The 27150-nt window shown below is 40.0% G+C and overlaps 1 protein-coding gene across 1 annotated transcript in view; it reads right to left on the bottom strand.

Moving 5' to 3' along the window:
- Positions 1-27150, bottom strand: part of LOC128459041 (receptor-type tyrosine-protein phosphatase gamma) — a 342929-nt gene that overhangs the window by 82679 nt on the left and 233100 nt on the right. Inside the window, exons 4-5 of the mRNA XM_053444144.1 lie at positions 24212-24360; positions 1887-1982 (exon numbers count right to left, since the gene is read on the bottom strand). Of these exons, the coding sequence (XP_053300119.1) occupies positions 1887-1982; positions 24212-24360 (245 nt within the window). The remainder of the gene's footprint in view (positions 1-1886; positions 1983-24211; positions 24361-27150) is intronic.

The following is a 27150-nucleotide window of genomic DNA, read 5'->3' as shown; positions in this document are numbered from 1 at the left end:
AGGGAGGCAGGCTAGTGAGCATTGACTGGATGAATAAAGGAAAATGCACTTCTGAGGCCGACACCAACACGCTCCACTGTGCATGGTGAAAAAAGCAGCCAGGCGCAGCTTTGTTGAGGGCACAGGTTAAATCTGTCTTTCAGGTGATAAGATGCAACTGCTCAATATCATCAGGTTCGGAGCAAATATATGCATACTTTATATTAAGGTTTTAAGGAGATCTAATCGAATAGATAGCATGCTTCCTATTCTGGAGGACAAAGATTTACTTGTCAATAGAGGAGGCACTTTAAGCTGCTTCTCAAAATAAAGGAGGCTAAAGGAGGCTTTCACTTGGCTGCTTCAGGTAACAACTTTTTATATCTGCCTACTCATCTCCTCCTACTCCTGAAAAGTATAAATGTTTTCACTCTTTCCTTACTGTTTACTTATTTAAATGCCACCATCAGGTCAGAATTTCAGACAATGAAAGACTTCTAAGAATATTTCGTAAAATGAGGAATGTGTAATTTGAGACAAACAACAAATTCCTGCCAATCAATTTAATTTTCCATTATCTTGGGGATGGTTGTAACTCTGGTGTGTCATAGATGTGATTGGGTTTCATTTTTCAAAAAGCATGATTCATTTGTGATGTATTAATTTCTCTTTTGTCCATCTCCTGATTAAACAGTGTAGGCTGTGTGTGGGAAATAAGACACATTAATTCCCAGCTAGAATGGGCATGATGCTGTGAATTCTGAATATTCAAATAGTCTGGCAACATTGTGGGATCTCAAGTGTTTGTGCTACAACCATTCCAAAGCTGAGGCAGCTTTTCATATCCAAATACTGACAAACACTAAATGAGATAAACAGCACTTGATTATGTAGTATTAACCACTCAAGCAAGTTCTAACTGTAAGTACCAAAAACCTGTAAAAAAAAAAAAAAAATGTTTCATAATCTGAAGGATGGCTTTAAAGTGAATTCTATTAAATCCAGTTCATTTTAAAGATCCTGACCTTTCCTCGTGGAATCATCACGAAAAAAATATTAAAATACAGAAATATAACATATACTGTATGTATGACTTTGTTCATTCTGTTCAACACCCTCATATTTAGGTTTGTCATAAATCAAATGTAATGAAAGAATACTGCAAAGATTTAGATTTTGGTCCAAATTGAAATGACTTTACGTGCCCACCTTCGTCTGTGCAACACTCACAAAGGAGAGAAAGCAAAAGGAGTGAAAGGACGATATAGAGCAAGAGAGACTGAAGAGGAGGAAATATTAACTGGGGGTTACTGGTAAAAGAAAAAGCCACTTGGGTAATCAATGGCCTTAAAGGATTTTTTTATTCCTGTCAATAGAGATTGATAGAGCTTACAGTGATCCCAGTCCACCCACAGCTCCACTCCACAGGCCAAGGGAAGGTAGAGCACTTTATTGGTGACTGGACTTTGATCTTGATCTACAGGACTTACAGCTCATACCCACACACCCTCAAAGCACTACAGCACAGAAAATCTGACGTTTTAGCTTTCTGGAAAACCAACAGGATAAAGCAAACTGAAGAGGTAGATGAAACACACTCTACACCCCATGAAGAGCAGACAAAAATACAACCCTCAGTCTCCCACAAACTAAAGTCAATCGTAATTTATGACATAGCGCACAACACTTTGTATAGAAAATTGAAATTCAATGAAATCAAATGTATTTGTGGATCTTCTGCTGCTTAGTTTTGATGTTACATGTTAACCAAACCTATACACATGGCCCTATTTTAAACTTATATTCTTTTTTTCAGATTTCTGAAAAGTTAAATTGCCTTATCAAAGACAAAATGTACTTTGATCAACTTCTACTGAGAAATAGAGAAACATAGAAAAGGTTCCTACCTGAAAAAATACAGCCATGGCTGCGATGATCCTCTTCTCCCTGAGCGATGCACTGAGGCTGTCGAAGTCATCTGAGTTGTACATGTAGATCTGCATCTGTGAGAGACAGAAACACTGGGTTACATCTTGAGACACATTCCTTCACTGAAGATAATAAATCCATACATCATAGTGTGCTATTATGAATGAATGCACACTCTCAAAGTTAACCCTAATTATAGCTATACAGATACTTTCTACCTACAAAATACTATTGATATAAATGCTCTACTGTATATAGAATAGAGTATTCTGCTGTTTGTATGTATATAGACTTCAGTTGGATGTATAGTTGTAACAAGAGGTCAATGGGAGAGATTGAGAAAGGTGAGTATATGTTCAGATAGCATTAGTATTAATAACAATGTCAGTCTAATTATATAAAGCATAGTTATAATTATAATGAGGTCTCAGATTTCACGTCGCTCAACACACACACACTGGATGGATGGATATATAGCTATTCTACAGCCAGATGATCAGTCCATCAAACTGACAACATTAGGATTTACTTATATATAAACATATAGTCTTTGTCCACCGTTATTCGGAGGACACATGGATCCATGTATGAGTAGACAATCTTTGTCTGCAACAAATGTGAAAACTGCCCTTCATGCTTTCATTACATACTATGGGATTCCCTGCTGTGGGATTTTCACACTCCTGACTAGAGCAGCAGCGAATTCAAAGACTGCTGCTTCAGGAAGCTGCTCCTTAATATTAAGAGGTAAAGAAAACTTTGAATAAGATTTAAAACTGATTAAACAAAAAGCTAATTAAAAAAAATTCACCGTTACATGTACGAGAAATGTGGACTAAACAAACTGCTAACGTTAACAGCTCTGGGCTTCATTTATTGAGAAATGATTCACTGCTTATTTTTGTGTTTGCATAATTGTGGTAATGAGGAAAGGCTGGAATTCAAATGTCCCATTATATTTGACTGGCATTAGCTGTAAGAGGTAGCTAGTTGGCATATTGTATGAACAATCAATGAGGCCTGTGACCAATTAGAACTCATACAACATACATCTGTTGTTTCTTTTCTGTAAAACTGTTTTCCCTTTTACAGAGGAGTCCACACATCTCACATATGTTTAATAATGTTACAATGAATGATTAGGTCTGACCTGAAAAATATCTCCTAAATGTCAAACTAGCAGTGTTTGTTATATACTATTAGTTCTCTATGAGCAGTAATTGCCATTCAATCGTCATTGGATATTAATGACATCCCAATAGTAATTTCCTATGTTATTAGTCCAACACTTCTCTACTGTATCTGTTCCGTTGAGACCCGAGCCCCTGTTTAAATTTTTTTTTTTATTAAATGGCTCCAAATTGGGACTACTTTCCAAAGAAGTGGACTTAAATTACATGATTTTTATTTGAGTCATGGATCTGGTGACCACAGACAGCCAGTCATCTTGTATCAGAAGCAGTTTCTGTTGGCAGTAAACACAAGATGAAGCCTTAAATCATCCCATTTGGTTGCAAAGACAACCATGTGGTAAGTTAGGAAAGGATGGAAAATTACAGTGTTTAAATAGGTTGTGAAAACAATGGAGGCACAGAATAATGTGTATCAAACAGTGGATACTCATTATCATCTTTAACCTTTGGTTAGAAGGATATGTTTATTGCAACATTGGGCCTTGGAATTGCATTTTATAATAGCAAACCAAACTCCCTATAATCCTCATTAACTAAATGAACAATTTCCATATTTGGTGAATTTATGTAAACACAGTTGTCCATCGAGAGGTTGATCAACGCAATGTAAATTGTCACTTTGCTATTTGTGTTGAAAAAACAACCAAGTAGTATGTGCCACTGCTCAGTGAAAACCAATGAGACGCACAGACAGGTCAAACAGTCAGGCACTGGCGGTTGTCATGGTGACACATAATAAATGTGTGCGCACTGTGTGAGAAAGAGGAATACATTATTGTGTCAGTATCTATGTGCATGTACACAACTGTGTTCATATGCATATGCGTTTACATAATTTCTGGTGAACACATTCCTGCCAAAAGCAGTTTCGGGAGCTTTTTCTTGGCCAAGATCAACACTGTCAATATCACTCGTGTTGTAGTTTCTCCAGCTTGCTAATCCTCGCATAAAGACCCCGTGCATCGCTTTATGATCTATTTGTGGAGTAAACAGTTGTCAAGCAGCCTGATATAGAGTCTGTTTGGTGGGTTTATAGCAGAGCCGACTTGACTGGAACATCACATTGTCCCAGACTGGAATTAATTATAATCAAAGTGGAGAACTGTGCTTGGGAATGTGGCAGTGAGACAGCAGCTCCAAAAATTTGAATCGGTTTATACACAGCAGTATCACATAGTGAAGTTGGATAGTGATGACACCAAATAGAGAAACGACTACGTTTCAAGCAGCCATCTGTGACTGTTAAAGCTGAGTGAGAAGTGTGGTGCGAGCCCCTCTGGGCCCTTATATCAACTGCTGAGTCCCCCTGCAGTAGAATGCCACCGTACCAACTAACGTGTTTTGACGCCATTCCATCAAAATATCTCATGACTCTGTTTACCACTTATGCGCCCGTGATTTCTTTCAGTTGTTCTAAGGAGAGAGCTTATATAACATCCTAGAGGAGAAGCCCAGCACCTACTGTCTTTACTCCTAATGTGTCACCTGATTTGTGCAGCATGTCAAAAGTTTTTCCGATATAAGAGATCTGAACACTGAACAAGAATACGTTTGTTGTTGCCATGTCTCCCGAGCTGTACCATATGTCAGACTATCACAACAATGACACAACAATGTGGCAGCAGATCAGCCAAATTACTCTAAAAAATCTAAAAAAGTCCAGTCACTGCTGAACTGCTCATTAATCCAGCTAAAGGCAGACGTTTATGTGGCTCGAGTCTTTCATCGACTCCTTCTATAATGAACTCCACCATATATTGTAATGTTTGGAGTCACTACTTTGCACTGATGTTTATCTTTGAATTGTGAACTCTGCATGTCAATATTTCACACTGGCACCATAGTAAGTACGTCAAATATATTTTAGCAGTCTGTCTGAGAAAGAGGAAGCCTGCCTCCCTCTCAACGATCAGCCTTAGGGGGCCTGTAACAGCACTTCTCCTTTCCTGGAGTTCAAAAGCCTGAGTGGGAGAGATGCTGTTGAGCCCGGAGGCAAGTCATCTCATCACCAAACAACTTGTTTATTCTCTGCTCAGGAAAACACTTTGGAGAGGAGAGGGGAAGCCTCCTGTCACATACAGGGCAACCAAGGTCCACCTCCCCACTTTTGAATGTTCAAATCAGGCCAAAAGACATCATCTCCCAGCTGTTCTGAGACCAGCCATACACAAAGCTGCAACCTGTTATCTGAGCTGAGTAAGGCCCATGGTTAGGTGAACGCTTGGTTAAAAATCCAACTGTATGCTCTGCCCTCCCGGGATTAAAATTCAATAGAAATTGACGCCAATGAGAGTCTTTCTGTGTCACTGCAATGCATTCTGGCTGGTGAGTAAATGTAAAGACGTGCCAAGGGAAGAAAAGGTAATCATGCTTCATATCATATAGTGTTCTTCTTCAATGTTGATGCTGCAGTCATGCTTTTGTTCTACTACACCGATGCAATAATGCTGCTTATATTTATTTTAAGAACAATTCAACCTGGGAGTTATTTAGCTGCATCATTATAATTGCATCCATGTGTGTAATTTAACTTCAGTTAACTTAAATTCTAAAGAGACAAGCACTGTACGGCCCTGTGAGTCAATCTATGAGGCTGCTATGCTAACCATGTAGAAAACTCTACATGAATTGGTGAAAGCTGAGAACAAAAGTTTGTTTTATATTTTGTCATTTTATGTCATATACAGTGAGCTTTGTGATGTGAAAAATAATCTGGATAGATCAAATTATTTTAACCCGTATATACAGTACATACAAAGGACGTATATAGGTCAAAAACATCATGGGACATCTTATAACTTACACTATATTACATTTACTTAGGTGTACATGTGTGTGTCTGAGATCATCATCAAACACAGATGTGATACTTTGTAATGTACTCAATGAAACATTAATATGGTTGCAGGTAAGCACAGGAGACAGACTCTCAACATGAACAGGCTGCCGTGATGAATCAGGCAGCCTGCACTGCTGACACCTTAATGCATCATTATTATAGATGTTCTAAGTGGTTTCTGAGAGAGGGAACAACAAGCTGATTTAAAGCTAACAACTCACCTGAAAACCAAGTGTACACACATTCATTCTATGATGTTACAAGATCCTGTTATCTATCACTGTGAACAGCTCTCCTCAGTGATACACACATACACACACAGTGTTGCGCATGAACACGTCCATATTTTATTGCGAACGCTGAACTTACCAAATAAGTTAACAAATGATGAACGTGAGAGGCGTTCACTCCTGTGAGTGTTTTTAAAAAAATCATTATCGTATAGGCCATCACGTTAAATACCAGCAGCGTGTGAAAACCAGGAGCGAGTGAAAATGTGTGTGTGTGTCTGTGTGTGTGTCTGTATGTGGCTGCTCCCAGACTCCTCAGACTGCGAGCATACACACACAGGCCCGGCGGCCCCGCCCCCACTCACTCACAGTGACACAGTGAGATAAGAGGACCAGAGCTCATTAATATGAACCAGGCGGTAAGTTACACTGTTGAGGAGAAGTGGCCACAAACTGTGAAAACAAAGTTTCCACTACTGTCCACAGCTGTACAAGGATCCGCGCCACTGCTTCGGGATCAGGACAGAAGCAGCAGTGGGTTTGTACCATGCTGGAGTTTCCTGTGTCCTGCCTTTAAACATCATGAATAATGTGTCAACATCGTGCGTGGACCCAGCACAACACAAGACGAACACACAGCCAGGACTCAGTGTTAAAGTGACCAGAGGATCCGTATTTCTGATCTGACACCATGGATTTATAACTACATAACAGGCTACCTCTCATGTTTCAATTGTAAAGTTTTCATCACACTGGTCAATGGTATTAATCCTTTGGTTGAAAAAGATGTTTATAGTGTGTTGCATTGTTGCAGTTTGGTTATTTTTTACAAATAAATGAATTCTTATGAGACAGAAATTGCTCAAGCACTAAGTGACAGTCCTCACTCTTACAGTATGAACCCAGAGGTTAAAGATAGAAAGACTGAAGGTGAGGAGGAAGGTCAGTCACTTAAGGTCCACCCTGTGGCCCAGAACATTTATAGTTTACAAACTGTCTGTCTCTGCCTAGACAGTGGCACAGAACACAAATACCTACATGGTTCGACAATCAATTCACTTTACAGAAAAACAACATGTCCCCTATGGTTTTGCAATTTGTGAGTTTAGTGCTCATTGCCCTTTTTGCAGTTACTGGAGATAAACAATGCTAAATGTATGCACAGAAGATTAAACCCTGGGTGGAGCGGCAGTGCAATGGTAAACAGTGCCGCCTCACAGCAAAAAGTATCTGGGCGGAGTTTGTTGTCTCTCTGCTTATCCCACAGACCAGAGACATGCAGTTATTTGGCAACCTTAAATCACAAATCAATGTGTTTCAAAGTGTATTTGAGTGTCTTTGTCCGAGTGTCAGCCCTGTGATGGAGTGGATACCTGTCCAGGGTGTAGCCTGCCCCTTTCCCACCATGCGATGTCAGCTGGGATTGGCTCCAGCCCTCGGGCATCTTTCACCGTTAAGTGGTTTGGTTAATGGAATCGGAAGTAAATGATGGAAAGTCTGGGTGGAGCTCAGGTCAGATATGCAACCCTGACTATACTGTAACTGAATCTTGTCCATCCACCAAACACAGGTTAATCCCTACTTTTTGTCACGCTTATGTACGAATTGAAGAGGTGCAGAAGATGAGATTATGCTCTCTCCAACACTCTGTGTCTTCACCAGTGTATCCTAACAGTTATGCCAAGAAAAGCTCCAATCCAAGTTGCTCAGACAGCTGTTTCAACTGGCTCCTTTTGAAACAATCTAGCCGTGGCTCCACTCTTAGCTCCCTCTGGGTGTCTGACCACGGTATCTTGGTGTGAGCCAAGCTACACAGGAAAGTAAGTTCAGTGGCTTGTGTCCACAATCTGAGTCTTTCTGTCAATACCCAAAGCTCCTGACCATAGATTAAAGGTGGAATGTAGATTTACTGGTACATACAAATCTTTGCTTTCCGGCACAGCTTGAGGCCGCAACTCATTTCAGCCCTTCACACTTGGCTGTTAACCTCCTCATTTTGAAGGTCATGGTAGGATTAAGCCAACAAAACCACATAATCTGCAAAGATCACAGAAGAAATTCTGACGTCCCCAAACGTGAAGCACCTCACTTCATGCCGAGAATATGGACATAGTTCCAACTCGATGGCCTTAATATCCCATTCTCCCCCAGTAACCCTAACATGACCAGGCATGGTCATCTGGTCTATGAAACACTGGATGAGCAAACTTCAATGACCCCTCTATGAACCTTAGAGGAGGAACAAATTGGCTGTTCAAACAACCAGGAGTAAATCCACCATCGCGTTCTGTTAGTCCACTGGAATGTCAATGCAGTTGGTTATTTTTTCAACAATTTTGTTCCATTCAAGGAAACATTACCTCACAAGGAAACTCAACTTTTCTACCGACGGAGTAGATCCAACTAAGATAAGCAATGCTACTCACCAAAACAGAAGGTATACAATACACTCTCCAAAGGAAAGTTAACTTGTCCCTCATTACTTATCAAAGTAAAGGCAATATTTCCACCAGACGGGAGTCAGCATTTCCCCCTTTCTCATTAAGTAATGGGGACATCTCTGGAGATAAAGAATATTTTATTGCCAGTTCTCAGCCAATTTAATATCAGAAGTTTAACAAGAGAGGCTTTAAGATAATTCAGCTTTAATGCGAGATGTCTAAATGGTGATAGCAGAGTTTCAGATTGCTAACATCATAAAACTCAACACTAGGAGGAGCTATTATCCCTATCTATTACAATCAACGCTATGACTATCACACACGCAGCTGACACACACACATACACACACACACAGACACAAACACAAGAGAAAATCAAAAGCAATGTACGCAATCATTGGACAGAAAGTAGAGCTAGACCTGCAACTATCTGATGTCCTAATACATTCAAAGAAAAATAGGAGCAATGAGAAATTTATGTAGAGATTTTCTGCAGTTTTGGCTGTACTGTGTTTTTGTTTCAAATATATATTTTTCACTGAAAAGAACCTAATGAATTCTTGACAACGATTGGCTGGCTGATTTGCATTAAAGATTTAAATTGTGGCAACAGTCAAAACTTATCGATACTTGTAATCTTATAAATAAATAAAAAATAACGCAAGTCAAGCTCGAACAACATGATCTACAACTAAATGGTAATCAAAAACACACTTTTGTTCAGCAAAAACAATGCATTCTGAGGTTGTATTATCGAAAAATAATGGACCCCATAATAAAATCCACATGTGCGTTGTTTTCTTATACAGGGACACATCGGCTCACATTTATTGCTAACATAGCAGGGCTTAATAATAATATCTGAATCCAAGTGGCTTCCCTCGATACTGATATGATATAGCTTTTTTCTCCCAAGATATAAGGATCTGTGTATAATGATATGGCATGTGAAGGAAAAATAGAAACATTTCTGTTAATCAGCTTATCGCTTAATCACAAATAGTTTCAGCCTTCAAATGTAGAGATCTTTAAATCAAAAGACCCACGGAAAGTTTAATTACAAAATGTCAATATCCCAACTGACTAACTTTAATTAAAAATGGAAGCTAACATCATGATTGTGATTTTAATATGATAAACTTTGTCTTATATTGCAGTGTTTAATTGTATCAGCTTTTACTTTGGACATGCATGGAATTTATATGATAGTTACTAAAGGCATACTAATGAAATATGTTGCAGGCTCAGCAGTCAATGATGAGAGAAACCTTCAAACATGTCTGATGCAGACATCATTTCTCCTCTGATTCCAAGCACAGGACAACAATTCAGAAACATGTGTCCTGACAGAAACCTCTGAGAACTCCTATCATTCTTTCCATCCAACTTGAAGTGTCTCCTGGGAAGGCTCTGTTGCCTTAGGATGGAAATGTAAAGCAGGGGGTGACTGGGGGACTGGGTGGAAACGCTGCCACTACAGTGCTGAGTGTGCGATGAGACCGGGCATGGCAGCCCATGATCCCCCCTGAGGGAGGGACAGATCCGAGGTGACATAAGCAAGGCTTGGTGTGAAAACAGACAACAGAATGCTCCGCATGGATTGCACATCCTTGCTGAGAGGAGGGAGCCAGTACATCAAGAGCAAGGTTTGATGCTGCCTCTCTTTCTCCCTCTCTCGCTCTCTCTCGCCATGCTATGGGTTTTTGAATTCCCTGGCCACCTCAGAGCAGGAGAAAGGCCGTCCATCAAAGAAGGTCATACGACGTAGTGTTGCCGGTCACTGATGCAACACACTCGCTGCCTTTCATCTCCCTCGCTGCCATGGCTTTACAAAACAGATTGGAGATGCGGGCACAGGGCTGTACAGTCTGGGTTATGAGATATGTTTAGAGCATGCTGTGGCCTCGTGCAATCTATCTGAAAAACCCAATTGAAATGCATTACGTGAGAAATAGCCCTGAGAGTCAGCTGTGGCTTTTTCAATTTCCACAGTGTTACTTTTTCTTATAAGCAATTGGGTTTGGGAGGAGTAGGGTGGGGATATTGCTTTTGCCCAAAACAGAAAACCAAAAACAAAAAAGAAGAAACAAAATTAAGAAAAATAATCAAAAAAAGTGGTAAGGAACTGACCCCATCAGCAAGCCAGATTATTAAAAATGGTAGAGAACAAGCTCGGCAACTGGGACAGCATCTATATGCCCTCTAGGTAGCTTGGGGCTTTTAAAGAATGACTATTTTTTTGTGTCATTAAGGACAGGCACCAGGAAATACAACATCATTTTAGGGATGGAGTGTGTTCCCTATCTGGAGGGAAGACAAATCATAAATAATAATAAAAAAAAAAAAAATATATATATATATATATATATATATATATATATATATTTAAAAAAACGAGGAAGTGCAACCTGGCGGTAATCATTTATCTTTGACGGTCTAATGGAATGTAGCTGGCTGAGAGCAAGAGTGCAAGATTTAGAGGGAGAACGAGAAAGAAAAAAGACAATAAATGAGAAAAAAAGGCTGAAAAGCTGGATGTAAAAATAACAGAGGGAAAACTCCCAAGGATAAGGTACCATTACTAATAAGATCAACAACACAGGAAAACATCCTCCATCTACATAATGTGGTTGTGTACGGAACACCTCCACATGTTCGACTGCAACATCCAGTTAGACTGATTTCCTTTCTCCCGTAGGGAGCAACAGGAGAAGAGAGTGAATGGTGTTTTTCATCAGCTCTGTCTGTCTGTATAACAGCACTGACAGTGTTCTTTTCCGCCTGTCATGCTACTGCATCAACACAGATAGCTGACAGCTCACCTCTCGTTTCACGGACAAAGGTGTTTGCACACATATAGCCATTGCTTATAGGCACACATATTCCATTATAATGTACTATACCTCTCCTGCTCAGAAATGTGTCAGGAAACGCTGTTTGTCTCGAGATAAAAACTAAAGCCTATCATCAATTCATTTTAATACTATTTGTGCTTTTTAATCAACTCAGCTTTTCACTGTAATTGTAATGGTAGAGTAATACAATAACGGTGTGTGCTTCATTTGCACGAACATGCATAGCTGTGACCTTAAGAGGAGCTTAATATGCATCAAGTTTTTTGTTTTTCTACACTAATCTTGTGTCTGGCTGCGAAGTGGAATCCAGCATGGAAACAATAATGAAGGACAGAAGCTGCTGATATTCTGCCTTTTCTATGTTGCTGATGAACATAAGAAGTCCCACCAAGAGTGGGCCAAGATATTCTATATTACCTGGAACATTCAAGGAAAGGACTGCAAACTAGTTAATACGTTGCAAAAACAGCTTCGCAAATGTGGTACAAGCACAGAAATGTGCTCAACGTGTTGATTGGACGTCAAGGATACACAAAGAATCCCCCAAAGATAACTTTGGCTTGTTAACAAGAAAACTCCAAAAGCCAAATCTGAATGTCAACATTTCCTTCAGGCACAGGCCTGGGATTGCAGTAATGCTACTCGAAGGAGGATTATCAATGCAAAAGTCCCATTGTTGATATTAGGCCCAGACTGGGGCCAGTGTGGAGCCAGTGTTTGGTAACAGGTATGTGTTGCAGCACAAGGCTTGGAATGGCCGTCTGCCTGCTAATGAGCGGCTCTTTCTGTCCACTAGGGGCTGGACAAGGGAATACATTTTCCAGCTGTGTGCTGGAGTTGGTGCTGAGTTCAAAGAATAAATGCAGCTTTTACCTCTTGTTGTTTTGTCAGCTCCTGTATTTGAGAAAAAAAGTGGTTCATCTATATTCCCTGTTAATCATGAGGGAGAATCCATTCGAGATTATTCCTGCATGGCAAATTCAAAGAATATCACTACGGTTTGCTTCCATGTTCAATAATTCTGCCTCAAGGAGTTCACATCCAGTGCCCAAGGCCTTTATTTAAAGAGGTGGAAAGACCAAGGCGGTGAATGGGTTTGTGGAAAGCTAACTTCATATACAACCTGATGTGATTTGAGTAGCTGTAATTGAACCTTAGTTTTCCAGCAATACTTTCACATCAATTATATATATTCATATCTGGTTTACAGGCAGCCAAGACTTTTGTAAATCACACCATGAATTTATTCGACACAGTTTCATCCCAGCTTTAGAAGAGTAAAGTTGAGATCCCGTTTTGGCAGCCCAGGTAGTGAAGAAGTAATATCTGTACATTACATCCAGTCTCCCCAGTGTTTATATCCTCATGGACAGCCCTGTATCCCCGTGCATGATGTCCTTTGAATTGATGTAATGAGCGGCCTTGTGTGGCATGGTCATGACAGCTGTAAACATCTCAGTCACTGCCAGCTCGCCGAGGTGTTTTTGATTGTTTGACAAATATAAGCCAAATCAAATTTTACGGTGCCAGGTTACAAGTCCAAATGAATGATAGTGTTTGTGCTGCGTACACTGACTCCAATACTGTTTATCTCATAATTCACAGTCAGGAAATGACTGCCAGAAACAATTAAGGAAAAAAATGGAACCAAAAATAGAGAAGCATGAATTAAACTGCATTATTATTCTCTGTCAGAAAGGTGTTGTATTTCTCATATCTCTCTCATATCGTGAGTGGGGTGGACGCTGTTTGCCTCATTGAAATTTGGCCTCTGTGTTGGTGGTGAATTTGGAACTCTATCCCCTCAGGTCTGATTAAACAAGGCACAAACAAGAGCTTAAACAGCTACACCCCAGTTTGTGGAAGATCAGCATTCATTTTTACCTTCAGTTTGGAATACACGCACACACACACACACACAAACACACCTGCACGCACCACACGCGCTGGGAGAAACAAACTGTTTGCATACTGAGCTTTGCAGAAAATAGTGCGGAGAAATGAAAACTGCTACCCAGTGTTATCATTATTCATCTGATGATTTAGGGGCCAGGATGTGCTTTCCATTTCCCACGCAGCAAAGGTTGATGGGAAATAAAATACCATTCATCAATGACACATCTTTATCTGTGATACCTGCAGCAAAGCAAAGACGGGAAATGTGTGTGTGTGCATGTGTGAATGAGTGCACAAAGCCCCCCTATCACATACACACACACACACACACACACACACACACACACACACACACACACACACACACACACAGACACTAACACACAGCGCCTGTGCTCTCAGCCCCCCTATCGCGTGTTAATTTACAGTGCCTTTCTTATCTAGGCAGGTGGGTAAAAGCTGGCAGAGCAAGTTCTTAAGCCACACACACACTCAGCCCTTCCCCCTCCATCTTTCTTTCAACCTTCGCTCCTCTCGTTTATCACGTCTGGGAGGCTTGGGAGGAGGTTGAGATAAAAATGAGCCTTGGCAAGAGGCAGTCAGACAGAATGGATAGCTTAGCTCCTCAGCCAGCGAGCCCTGATAGCACCCTCACCTGCTCTAAGGGGGGTGGACAGGTGAGGTACCATGGTGAGAGGTATAGACCAGGTCTCTGATATAATGCAGGTGGAGGGTTCCAGATTTCATGATTGATTTCATTTTCATGCTGGAATAAAACCAGATAATACAACACTGGCTGCCACAGATGTCCTGCTGATGGATCTTGATTTTTCTGTTCAATGAAGTTGGTTTTACCATAACCAAAATGTCAGTAGGTATATATGCAGTAGTCGAGAAATTTTTTTTTGAATACTTTAATAAAGATGGTTTTGAATACCTTTACTCCTGTTCAGAATGTACATTCTGTTCTCTGAATAACAGTTTTTACAGTTTGGTTGTATGAATTGTAAAAATTTGACGTGGTGGCTTCCGATAGTATTCACCTTTTACCAAGTTTATTGTGGTGTAGATCCCAGTTTAAATTGTTAAACTTGCCAGTTTTGCCCTTAAATCTAACAGATCCACTGTGTATTAGGACCATATATCTACTGCTGCCTCTTTACACAACTACATCATATACACACCCTCCAAATTTGGCGGGGTATTTAAACTGCAAAATGTCCCTTCTCTCCCTTTGCTTGTCAGTGCCTCTGCTGCCCTGCGTCAATATTGCTGCCTGTTGATTAACCCCCTCCACTCCCCCAGCGTCCACCTGAAGGCTCCGACAGGGGGGTTGAAGGTATCACTTCCCATTATACTAATGTAATAATATCTGGGGATGTGAAGTCAGAGCCTAGACGATAAACTCTAACTATGTTCTACTGCTGCAATAAAGGTTTCAAACGACGTCGGACTGAATTGAGGTAATATTGCTGGAGTTCAAAGGTTGTTAATATACAGCTGGAGATCTAAGCACATATTTAAAGTTGCATACTCAGTAAAACTGGTTGCTTTCAAGGTTCTCTTTGCTATATTGCACCACTTCTCCAAAATAAATCCTTTACACCCATTTGAAATCTAAAGCTTATATTAATTTGTCAAATAATATAGTATGATAAGTGATGTCCTGAGGAATTCAAAAATGAAAAATGTCCAGGTGTGTCTATTGATCTAAAAATGATGTTTGATCATAGGGTAGGAATGATATAATCATGACATCGCTATGAAGTCAGAAAATAACATAATATTGTAGTAATGCATTTTGCAACCGATAACATCAGTGACTCAATATGCAGCTTATTTTTATTAACCAACTGTTTGTCATTATATGTTACATAACATCACGATGACATCATTATGACATTTTATATAATATCAAAAGTTAGCATTGACTAATTGAGGAATATGCAGCACACACACGGTGTGCAACACCCGTCCCATGCTTTTCATTTAGTTTTGGTTTTGTAGAAATAATGTCAGACTGAATAAATTAAGTGAAACAGCAGAGCAACTCAGAGTGTTAATCATGCTAACACAATCCCAAACATGTTTACAGTTAAACTAGCGGCCACATCGCAGGCCTGTTGCAAGGACCTGCACTGGGTCCCCAGAATGTCCCTATGAAAGCTTGTACTTTTTAAGTGGATTTCAATGTGCAATTGTTCTGATGTGAATGTGCATCACAGGTAGGTATAGTGTGCATTCACGAAACAACCGGCATAATACACTAGTATTTATGATAAACTAGATTTCTGGAGGTCTATTTCGTCCACTACTCTGCAAACAGTGTATGTAAATTTGTTTTGCCTCTGTTATTTGACCTTGGGCCCGACTTAACAATTCAGAGTCGACAACCCAGACTCCTCATTGAGAATATGTGTTGGAGAACTTATACATGTTTGACTTTGGATGTAAAGCACAAAAGCATGTAATGAGAGTGTACAGTGCACAGGGGTGTGCATACCCACATGCAGGAGCTGCAGGGTGACACACTCCAGCAAAAGACATGCACTGTGCTGCCTGGCAGTGCTGTGCTTGGCATATTAACCACGGCATTAGCGTTTAAAACAGCAGGTACGGAGCAGCAGGTCCCTACTTCATCATGCCATTCACGGGCCCTATTAGGCTACAATTACTAAATGGCAAGGCTTGTAAATCATACATCATTCATGTGGATAACTCAGAATAAGCACTCCTCACCAACGCCCACTGCTACACAGTGAGCTGCTGAGAGGTACGTGGTAGAGGGGAAAGCAAAGGAAATGAAAAAGGATAGGATAGAAAGCAAAGAGTAGGGAAGCAAAGGGAGGGGGAAGGGAAAGGAACATATGAGAAACAAGGGGAAATCAAAGACAAATTCGGGAATAGCAGCAGAGTGATCATTGGAGAAAATAGAGATAGGAGAAAGGAAAGAAAAATGAAAATTAACAAGGCTTCACAAATGGTGTGTGGGTGCAGGAGTGGATTTTCATGAAACCTATTTCAGATTACTTTATTATTACCAGAGAATATTTAGTATTTTTGTTCGGGAAACAAGACCCGTAAACCATACTGTGACGACACAAGATGTACAAGATTCTGAGGGGCAGGTTGGAAGGAAATATAGTCAGAATCAATCAAGCATCACATATTGATTTCTAAAAATGCAGGAGCTTTCTTCAAACATTTTATAACCCCAAAAGATATGCAAAACCTTTGAGGATGAACTCTAATTTACATTTCCTCTAATTTAATAAGTTAGCAAACACTACGTTTAGCTGATGAAGATGGGGCAGTCAGTTGTGCTGCAGAGTTTGGGTCATGAACCTTAACATTGGCCGGAACTGACATTTTGAGTAGATGAGGGTGCTAACTGAAACTTAAGCACAAAATCCAAAAACCACAACTGACAACACACTGAAAGCCCTAGAGGATCAATACAGTCATCAGTGCTTTTAGAACATATAATACATCTAACATTTTATGACTCCACCAATCCATGCTATCAGCATAGCTGATAACTCTGGATCCTTATAATAACCAACAGTTACTCCCGAAATTATATTATATTATATATAATATATATTATAATTATATTTAATTATGTTTACTTATTTCACCCTCACTGGATAATTGTAATATGCACACCTGCACTTCTTTTCTTAGACCGTCGCACTGTTCGGACTGTTTGTATTGTTTTGTTTTGCTTTGTTTTGTTTTGTAATGTTTGTTTTTGTGATGTGTATTCTGTGTAAGCACCTGAGAGCCACTTTACAGAGTCAAATTCCCTGTTTGTGCAAACTTACTTGGCCAATAAACCTGATTCTGATTGAAGTAATATGAATATGTACAGCATTATCTGTATCGTAACTCACTGGAGGGACATGTTCTCTACATGAGGAGTGATTAACTGTGTCCCATACATATAATATTTATGCAGGGCTCTCATAATGCCATATCAATATCCACACTACACACAGTGTACTGTACAAATTCAAGGAGAGACATTAACCAGTAGCAACTAAACCAATGTGAAGCAATATGCTTGGTTTACTAACTCAGTGTGAAGCTCTCAATATATGACTTGCCTTTGTCTGTCATGAGTTCATCAACAGTAAGAATATCAACTTTTGCCTTCGTTTCAGCTGGGAAACCCATATCTCACATTGCACAAACATCAGTTGAAAAGGGAGAGAAATATTGAACCACAACTGGACAAATTTGACAAATGGGATGAGGTTTTGAATATTGTTCCCCGATATTGTCAACTACAGCAGCAGCCGCCCATAATGACGAAAGATGATTACAGGGAGACAAGTAGGGGAGAGCGGGGTAATGTGGGACATTGGGTGATGTGAAACACCCCCTGTATCAAGGCAACGGAACACATTTGTGGTCATGTGACTATTATGTTTTCAAGCCCCTCCCATTCCCCCCTTGCCATGAAGCAGAAGTTGGTGCTGGTGCTGTGGAAAGTATGTTTTTTCACAAAAATATGTTTTTTGCATGTAAAAGTAAATTTTCTTGCTTTGAACTTAATCAACTGTTGTGTCAAAACAAATTGAATCAGGTAGAAAAACTTATATCATACATGTTGGTGAACTTCCAACATATAAAACCATGTGATTGATGCTAGCTGAAGATTAGCCTGAATTGCTAAAAGATGTTGTTTTTCTAAAATTGTGGCTTCGGGGTAAAGTGGGACAAATGCTGTGGGGTAAAGTGAGACACTGTCCCACTTTACCCCACCATGAAGCACAAGTTAAGTTTAGTCTTAAAGATATTCTAGTGTTATATTACATTATATATGTTTTATTTTTAATGTCATAAACATTGTAGAAAAGCCATCATGCCAAGAAACTACACCAGGAAGACAACCTGGGGCCAAACACCCCTCGCAGAGATGGAAGCTGCTGAGGTCATGCAAGGAAAGAAGTCCTTAAGAAAAGCTGGAAGGGATAGAAATATTGATAAGACAACCCTCAAAAGATTCATAAAGAAAAAAGAGAAAGGGGAAGTAAAAAACTGGCATTTGAATACGCAGAGAAAAACAATATCCCTGTCCCTGTGCAGGTAAGCTAGGGTGTGCAAGAGATCACATGAATCATAAATGTGCTTAATTGACCAATCCCCATGATTCTGTTACTAGCCCGATATTAGTGTGTGGTTGTGTGGTTGTCAGGATTTTAACTATTACAACATGTGTTGTTATGGTAGTTTTAAAGTGGAAAAAGTAAGTGGACCACTTTACCCCGTAGCTGGGGTAAAATGGGACACAAGACCACTTTTAAAAAAAAACAATCATATTTTCACTGCCCTTTGTCCTGAAGACATTCTGATCATTTCCATTGCTAGAAAACATCCTGAATTAATTTGAAATGTGTAAATTTTACTGATATATCATTTTAGCTCGCCTAGAGGGGAGCAAATGTAAAAAATGTCCCACATTACCCCGCTCTCCCCTATGTATGTCTTCATTGTACATTTAGATTCACTATTCAGCATATTCTACATAAGGCATTTTCTAGTGATCTCTTTCATCCTGGTGAATCATAAATGAGAGCACATAACTTGATTTTATTTTGAGTGCAAATTCAAATCTTTCCACAAATAAATCTTCCAGGACGAATATAGAAAAATATTTGTCAAATGAAGCACAAGACTTCACGCTACAGTTTTCAATTTTATAGAATAGAGCTGCAATAAAAACAAGGCCGAGATAAATCCACTCAGTGCACGTCATGTTTTGATTCTGTATATAGAGACATCGGCAGTGTGAGAGATACATACAATACAATAAAATAAGGATTTTTTAAAACATTTAATAAAATAATTTTTTATTTAATTGTTAGAATTGCTGGAGCACATCATAATCCTTTATGTTCTGTGGCGAGAGACACAAGCATCAGTATCTTTATTCGGGATTCCTGCATCCATGGTAAGTCTAGACTTTAAGAACTCCTTCAGGTTAAAATACACCATCGTTGTGGATTAATGTGCATAAGTACAACAAAAAATTGCTTGAATTAACTGACCCTTTAAATATATTTTAGGGAGGGATTTGTCAAGAGGGACAGAAAAAAGGTTAAATGCAATTTTAGGGATTAAATACCAACAATGTTTTATGTTTTCAGCCTTTTACAGTAAATGTGAGGATTTGCTTGAAGCTCTCTACAGCTGTTTCTATGAACTATTCATAATATTGACTCTAGCTCTCACCTGTAAGTATTTATTTTCAAAATCTTATGAGTTATTATATTTGAAAGACAGGAATCTTCACGTTAATTTACAGTTTTCCATTTAAAAGAAAAAAAGCCCCACTCAATATTTTTTTATACACAATGGTGGTTGTAATGGGATGCAGGGAATGCTGAAGGTCTGAATGTGCACTCTGCAGGGCTCGACCAGCAAATTACTGAAACCACAGGGAGCCAGGGGGTCACAGATTTAAAGGTTGACAGCAACAACGTAATTGGTGAAATGTAAAAGTAGGGACCTGATTTCCAAGTTCTTCGCCATTGAACTAATGCTGAGCTTCATTTGAGAACTTATCCAGAAACGGTGTGCTTGGTTACTTAGAATAATCTACAGATCTTGTTGAGGTCAGTTGATACTAAACAGCATCTCAGCAGAGAAAATCCCCAAAGCTCTGAAGATAAAACTGAAGCCGTAAATATGTCTGGATATCAAAGCCGTAAGTGGAGACATATCCCTTATTGGGATAATGTTTGTTTAAGGTGCACACCCTTTTTGAATGTGTGCAAACTATATGTACTATTTGTGCACATAGTGTACCTGTGTGTGTGTGTGTGTGTGTGTGTGTGTGTGTGTGTGTGTGTGTGGGTGCATGTGTTAGTGGTTAAATGCATGTGTGTCCATATATCAGTTTTCCATCCTCTCCCTTCAGAGATAACACTCTGCAATGTAGCAGCAGGTAATAATGTTGAACTGGGCGCTGGACTGCAATCAAAGCCTGTGTCCCTATCTCATTGCTGATGTGGCTGTATGGAGCAGCATCTGAGAGCTTTACATTCTGATAAATGCAATTCCCCCTTGTCAGTGCACATGCAACACACATGTGGCAGAGGTATCGGGTCCCTGACAACAATCACATTATGGATACGAAATATTTCTGAACATTTTCTGTGACTGTTGTGAAATATATGATAAAATGTATTAGAATTGGAGAGATTAGATTACTGTGTGAACTGTGTGAATTAATGCACACTATGCATTTGCCATTCTCAGTAAAAACCTATTCAGAACACAAAAAATTTGTATTCACAATGTATCCCACTGGAATCATAAAGCTGACAGAGTAAGAACCACCTGCCTGTACATCAGTGATTTGTTATCTCCAAAAGTATTTATATTTTCTTGCTCCACAGACAGATTGAGTAAATTAATACATTCATCTCAGACAAGCACGACCGACCACAGTGTTTTGTTCATCAGTTAAACAGAAAAACAGATGTGATATAGGTCCGTGCATTGCCGGCCCTGGCACTGTTGGAGCCCTAGGCGAGATTTCAGATTGGCGCCACAAATGTGGAATAAGTACATAATTAAAGATCAGGAAATTGCATCATGTGGGGGCAAAAATCAGGGAGATTGAAACTCCAGGAGAACAGTGGGGAGATCTAAAGTATGGGATGTATATTTAAACATCTATATATTATATATTATATCATTTAATATATAGCTTCTGTTATTTAATATCGCTTTTTATTGTGTTTCCTGGCCCTCGTCACTCGTGGCGAGCGCAAAAAATAGGACAGACCCCAAAACCATCGCTGCCGGACAGCGGACAGCTTTTCTTGGCAGTTCATGACGCTTATGCCTCCGGTGTGTTCCCGGGGTCAGAGGATGATGGTGTGATGTTACTGCATTGGTTAATATTGCATGTATCACGTCATGGTAAATCAGCCTCTTGTGCCGCCCTCTTGGCATGGGCAATAGGCGGTTGCCTAGGGCGCTAAATGGAGCCTCCTCTGGGTCCATGTGACCTGTTAGTGTACATTCATCGATTATGGTCAATTCTATCCCAGATTTTTTACTATATATACTTTCCTTTGCATTTCAAGAAAGCAGTAAGATAAATTCAAATATCGGTTTACTTAATAAGCTTGTTCACTTCTTATTGGGGTAAATCACCATGGTAGCTTATGCTGAACGGCTAAACTGCTCCGGAGCAGGTTAAGTGGGAGATAAAAGATCAAGCGGTATAAAAGCTCCACCTACTGACCAATCAATTCCTTTGAAACATGACATCAGCGTTCTTAGAGGATCCTGTGGAGCAACCAATTTTGTTAAAGGATCCCGTGGAGCTGAGTGTGGAGTGTTAGAGTCTCTGTGGAGGACAAGGGTCTTCAGAGATGACTAAATCCTTTTACCTCCTCTGATGAGTATCCTAATGAAAGATATAAATCTTCATCGGAGGGAATGATAAACCTCTGTCAGCTGCTGGAACTGAAAGTATACCAACCTTACATGTAGGAGCAACGTGCTCACAGTAACTCTGTTTGCATCACATAGGTTTATCCTATGAAATTAAATATTTAATTGTAATTGGAGATATTTTTCAGATTGAATTTGTGACAGCCCCCCTCCCTCCCTCCCTTCTCTCTTTCTGAGATTAGAACAGTCAGCACTCACCAAATGGGCACTACCCTGTTGCGTGCTGTGCACGCTCCTTAAAGGGAAGGATAAAACCATGTCTGGTTGGTTAAATAGATCTCACTCGCTGTTTCCAGATGCGCCAGATCCATCCTGTCACCAGAATACCAAATGTGCACATTCACGATCTGTGCATGGTACTCGAAAAACAGGTCCATATATTCTTATTGACTGGTAATTGAAACATTTCCACCACAGTGTGTCCTCAGAGTCAGTGCAGACAGAGTGTGAACCTAAAGCCCATTATAGAGCCCTCGTCATGTGATTAAAATATTTCATCTCTCGTCCAAGAATCTTCTTCAGTTCAATTTGACGGGTCTTGCTAGTAAAGAACAGATTCATATCTCATTCCCACACGTTATAGGTGTGTCATCGTCACATAATATATATTTTTTCCACACATAATATATATTTTTTCCATTATGTCACTGGAGGCCTCCGTAACTTACACATCACACAATCAGAGACTTTTTACTAGCTGTCCTTGCTGCATTTGGCAGCAGTGACAGTGTCTCTTTTAGTCTTGATGATGGGTTTGTGCTTATATTTCTAATATAAGAGTTTGATCCTCGTTTGTTTAATATGTGACTCTGCTGTCAGCTCACTTGTCCACACTGTCTGAATCACAGAATTTAGATTAAAGTAACATGTCGAATAATCTAACAAAATGCTTTAATATTTGAAAGTATAATAAAATGTCCTTTTTAATAAAACACAAACCCTGTTCATAACAAGTATATCTGGAATTTAAATTAACACATTTGTACCAAAGCCTGCACCAAATCAGGCTGCCAATACTGTGTGGGTGTGTTTGTTTGGGTGTGTGTGCGTGTATCCAACAGATCAAGTCAATATGAGAAAGTCGGTTGGATTTTCACTGAAACTTCATAAAAGTGCCACAAGGAAACTTTTCCTTGCTGCTCTCTCTCAACTAAATACATTTTGTTGGCACATCATAAATTGGCAATTTTAAAAGACCACCGAGAATGCTTGGTCATACATTCACATAAGAGCTTTTGTGTTTTCAGCAGAATCTCTGAATTCCTCACCTGTGGACACGTAAGCAATATTTCTAAATCAAATAGAGGATAAATGCATCATTTCTACACTGAGCTATCTCAGTCACTGACACAAAGCCACCAATATATCACTTTGTGAAAAGGTTTGGTTGGTAAAAAAAAGTCTTCGGAGCGGAAGGAGGAGATTACAATATCAAGCTGATCTGTCAGCGTGCTGATCTGCCAAATGTCAAACAATACATATTCATCTATTTGGCCAGCTATGGCAAAGAAGAAGCAGTCCAGGAGAGATCCAAACAGAGAGATGGCTGACATTTCAGTTTTCAAGAGACTGACAGCTGCAAATAACACACACAAACATACACACACATACCAACCCATACACCCTACTCCTTTATAAACTTGGTGTGACACACCACTGACTTTGGTCGGGAAAAGCTGAGGCTGGATACTAAAAGTCCTGTCATGCCAAAGACCAAGTGAAAGAGTTCATAGCTTTCACAAACCAAACTATTCATAAATCATTGGATTAAGCAACCTGTGAATGTTTTTCTTTTGCTGACCTCCAAGACATCACTATCAAGATTATGTAATATCCATTGGCACTAGATGTAGCACTAGCACCTGAATATTGGACTTCAGAAAATGTTTCATTAGCCTAGCCTTCCCTTCCCTTTGTGTTCTCAGAAAGGGTTGCAATACAGTTGAGTTGTGAAGATCAGAGAAAGTGGCTACTGCAAATACAGCCAGAAGTGAAGCTGAATAAATTACTCTGTGTACATTAACGTATGTGGGGTACACACATACAGACTATTAAATGGATATGTCATGTGTCATCCTCTGCTTGGTGCTCTTGTTAGTGTCTGAGCCTCTACATGAGATGCTCCAGTCAGTGAATTGTGTTTTTAAAGCTTATATCAGGCAGGCAAGACCACCGAGTCTCAGTAGGCCTTCAGCTAGTTAGCACTGCCCTCATCTTTTTAGCGATACAAAATCATTTATTTGATTTGACAGCCTGGTTCTGTTCCAGTAATGAACAAGAGGTATCAAAACAAAATCTACATCCTAAAGAAACATCCCTACATGCTGTCGGATAAGGCTCATTCCTGGATATGCCATGGTTTGGTAGAACTTGCCTCCACAGGATACCGTCGGCTGTTGATGCTGTGTTCAGAGCCATCAGATCCGTTGCTGGGACCCCAATGAAACTCCACTTTTTCTGCCTTAAATCTCCCCGGTAGGCCTGCTCCCCGAACAAAGTATTCATCCTTCAGCATAATTGCCACTGGAGAAAAGACAGAGGAACAAAGGAAAAAGAGACAGGGAAAATTGGGTGAGTGGTCATACATCACAAAATTGGTGTCTGTTGGCAAATTTCAAAGATTGCTGGAAACACAATCAAAACTTGTGCATGAGGACACATGCACTGTGTGATATCTCTTTTAAGTCTGAGGAGACAGACAAAAGGATGCATTCAGAGGATGTGCTTAAGGTAGATACGTGTTTATCTTCTAAATTTGCTCTGAATAAAACATGCTTACACAAGACAATTTCTGTCATTTCCATTAGCCTCTGAGGCAAGTTCTCAAATGAGGAGCTAATTTGTCGAGCAAAATGTTTCTCTTCAGCCTCTTCAAATTGCCCTTGCAGCCTCCTTTGTTATTCCATCACATATTGCTTAAATATAGGGAAAATTGAGAAGGGGCCTTATTTTATCTTAAGTGGCTATGAGAAGATTCCCGTGTTCTATTAATCAGTCCATCTGCCTCGATTTCATACTTAATCAGATAGTTCTGTGCCATCTCTAAAGGGAGATCTGGATTGAGGAGAGTGACCCTGTTCATAATTTTATCAAAGCATTGGCAAAAACTCATGGATTGTTACATAGACCTGATGAAGCAGGCCCACTTTACATATATGATAATGTCATAGCTCAATCAGAAATGTTCATGAACATTATAATAATTTTTCTAATGTTCAATTGGACTTGATTTGCATAGCACCAAATCATATGATACACTATCTCAAGGCACTTTACATAAAAAGATTAAAATAATAATTATAATAAAAACAACGATAATAACAATCATAATAATAATATGAATAATAATAATAATAACTTTATTTGTACAGCACTTATATCTAAACAAGGTTACAAAGTGCTTGCCACAAAAGTCCATGGCATAAATGAAGAATTAATTGTAATAAAAGATATTCTGTTCAGTCCAATTTAAGAGCCAAATCTTATAATAATAAGGTTGAGACCTTAAGTTTGTAGTGAAAACCTAAAAGTTCCCACAATGAGCAGCACTTTGGCGACTGTGGAGAGAAAAACTCCCTCATTAACTGGGAGAACCCTCTAGAAATAACAGACTCAGTGTACGACCATGTGTCAGTTATTATAGCTACTATGTTAATGATGTACTTTGATGAAAGTTGATGGACAGTTTGAAGGGGTTGGCCCTTGCAAATGCAGACAGACAGAGGGAAGTAAAAAAAATGCCATCTAAATGTGTACCTATTAAAGTTATTTCTTTCCATTAGAATGCACATGGAAGCAAAATAGACCAAAACAGCTAAATTGATGTTTGCCTGCAGTTTCCTGATTTAAACAGTAACTGCATCATTTTGATTGTAGGCTCCTCATTTATTAACCATTCATTCGACGAGTTTGTTGTTTGCTGATAGATCTTTATCAATACATGCTCCAGACAGCCCTCAAAAGTGAAAGGGGGGAACAGTAGGTACACTGAACTAAGTCATTGTCACCAGCAGTTATTGTGTGTTATTCTAAATATTTACCAGAAACTATAGTAGAATAGAAAACATGCACATTTTGGCATAGTTTCCTTTGTTGTTGCTGCTCTTGTGATAAACCTTGGGAATACTAAAGAAGACTATTGACTCTGTGTTAAATTATATTTATCAATTGTGTTAGTGTGAGGGTAGCAAAATGAATTGGTAAGTGAGTCTGAGATGTGCAACTAGATTTGAAAGTTTTCTTAAAACAATTTTTTCATGAATAATTATGAGAAGTGCCTTTTTTCTGACTTGAGCCCCTGACGCTATCTTGGACAATTTTAAGGTTAAAGGGGACATAATATGATAATTCCACTTGTGTAGTGCTTCTACACGTTCATTTGGGTAACTGGCATGTCTACCGTCCCAAAAACACAGCCCCCTCCTCAGCTCGGGGCGTTCCTGTCACAGTGCTCGGGCTCGCTGGGTGCTGTCCTCGGGCTGCTGGTTCCACGTCAGCAGCTCGCTGCTGGTGGACGTGACGGTTAGGGGACCGTGTCTCTGCCGCTGCGGCCACTTAGATGGTTTACGGGTAGCAGCTGCGAGCTAACGCTAGCTTGCTGCCAGTTTGTGTTTAAAGTTGCAGCACTTTCTGGAATGGTGGCTTGTGCACGTGTTTACAGCAGTATTGCAGGGATATGTGGCACCCCACCCGGGAAGCATCGGACTGGGAGATGGGGGGAGAGATCCCATTTCGGATCCGGTGTGGAGGAACAATGCTCTCGGAGGCTAACCCGAGTCGTAGCCTCTCTGTGTGTGTGTCGCCCCCGGTTGAAGCAGCAGGTATAAATAGAAAACAGCGGTTTGTGGGGAGCTTTATTAAAAAATAGCACCGGAACGTGTTCCAGGACACCCCCGGTGTCCGGCTGCATTGTACCCGTGCTTGGGCGCTCGCTCAGCAGTCAGCCTCTCCTGCTATACCCGGGCGACGAAGTGGAGGAGGAGGAGTGGGGGAGTGAGCTGCGCCTTATAACTTTTGTGGCCCGTACAGATTTGCTCCACGCACCCCGAGCTGCACAAACCGGTGCCGGTCACCAGCAACTCGATGCCGCCTCCGTCACTCGCTTTAAAGGGGACATATTATGGCCATTTTACCACAGTTGATATGGTTCCTTGGGGTCTTAATGAAATGTCTGTAGCATAGTTGGGTCAAAATACCACAAGGATCATTTAAAACAGCACCCTTTTTACCCTGTCTAAAAGAGCCCTCCTCAGATTGACCTGTTTTGGTGTAGAGGGAGAAGAGTAGAGGGGAGAGCACACAACCTTGTGGGGC

This window comes from Pleuronectes platessa, chromosome 2 (genome assembly GCF_947347685.1).
Source record: "Pleuronectes platessa chromosome 2, fPlePla1.1, whole genome shotgun sequence".
Lineage (NCBI taxonomy): Eukaryota > Metazoa > Chordata > Actinopteri > Pleuronectiformes > Pleuronectidae > Pleuronectes > Pleuronectes platessa.
The sequence above is the reverse complement of the archived record's forward strand: the minus strand, read 5'-3'. Positions and strand labels throughout refer to the sequence as shown.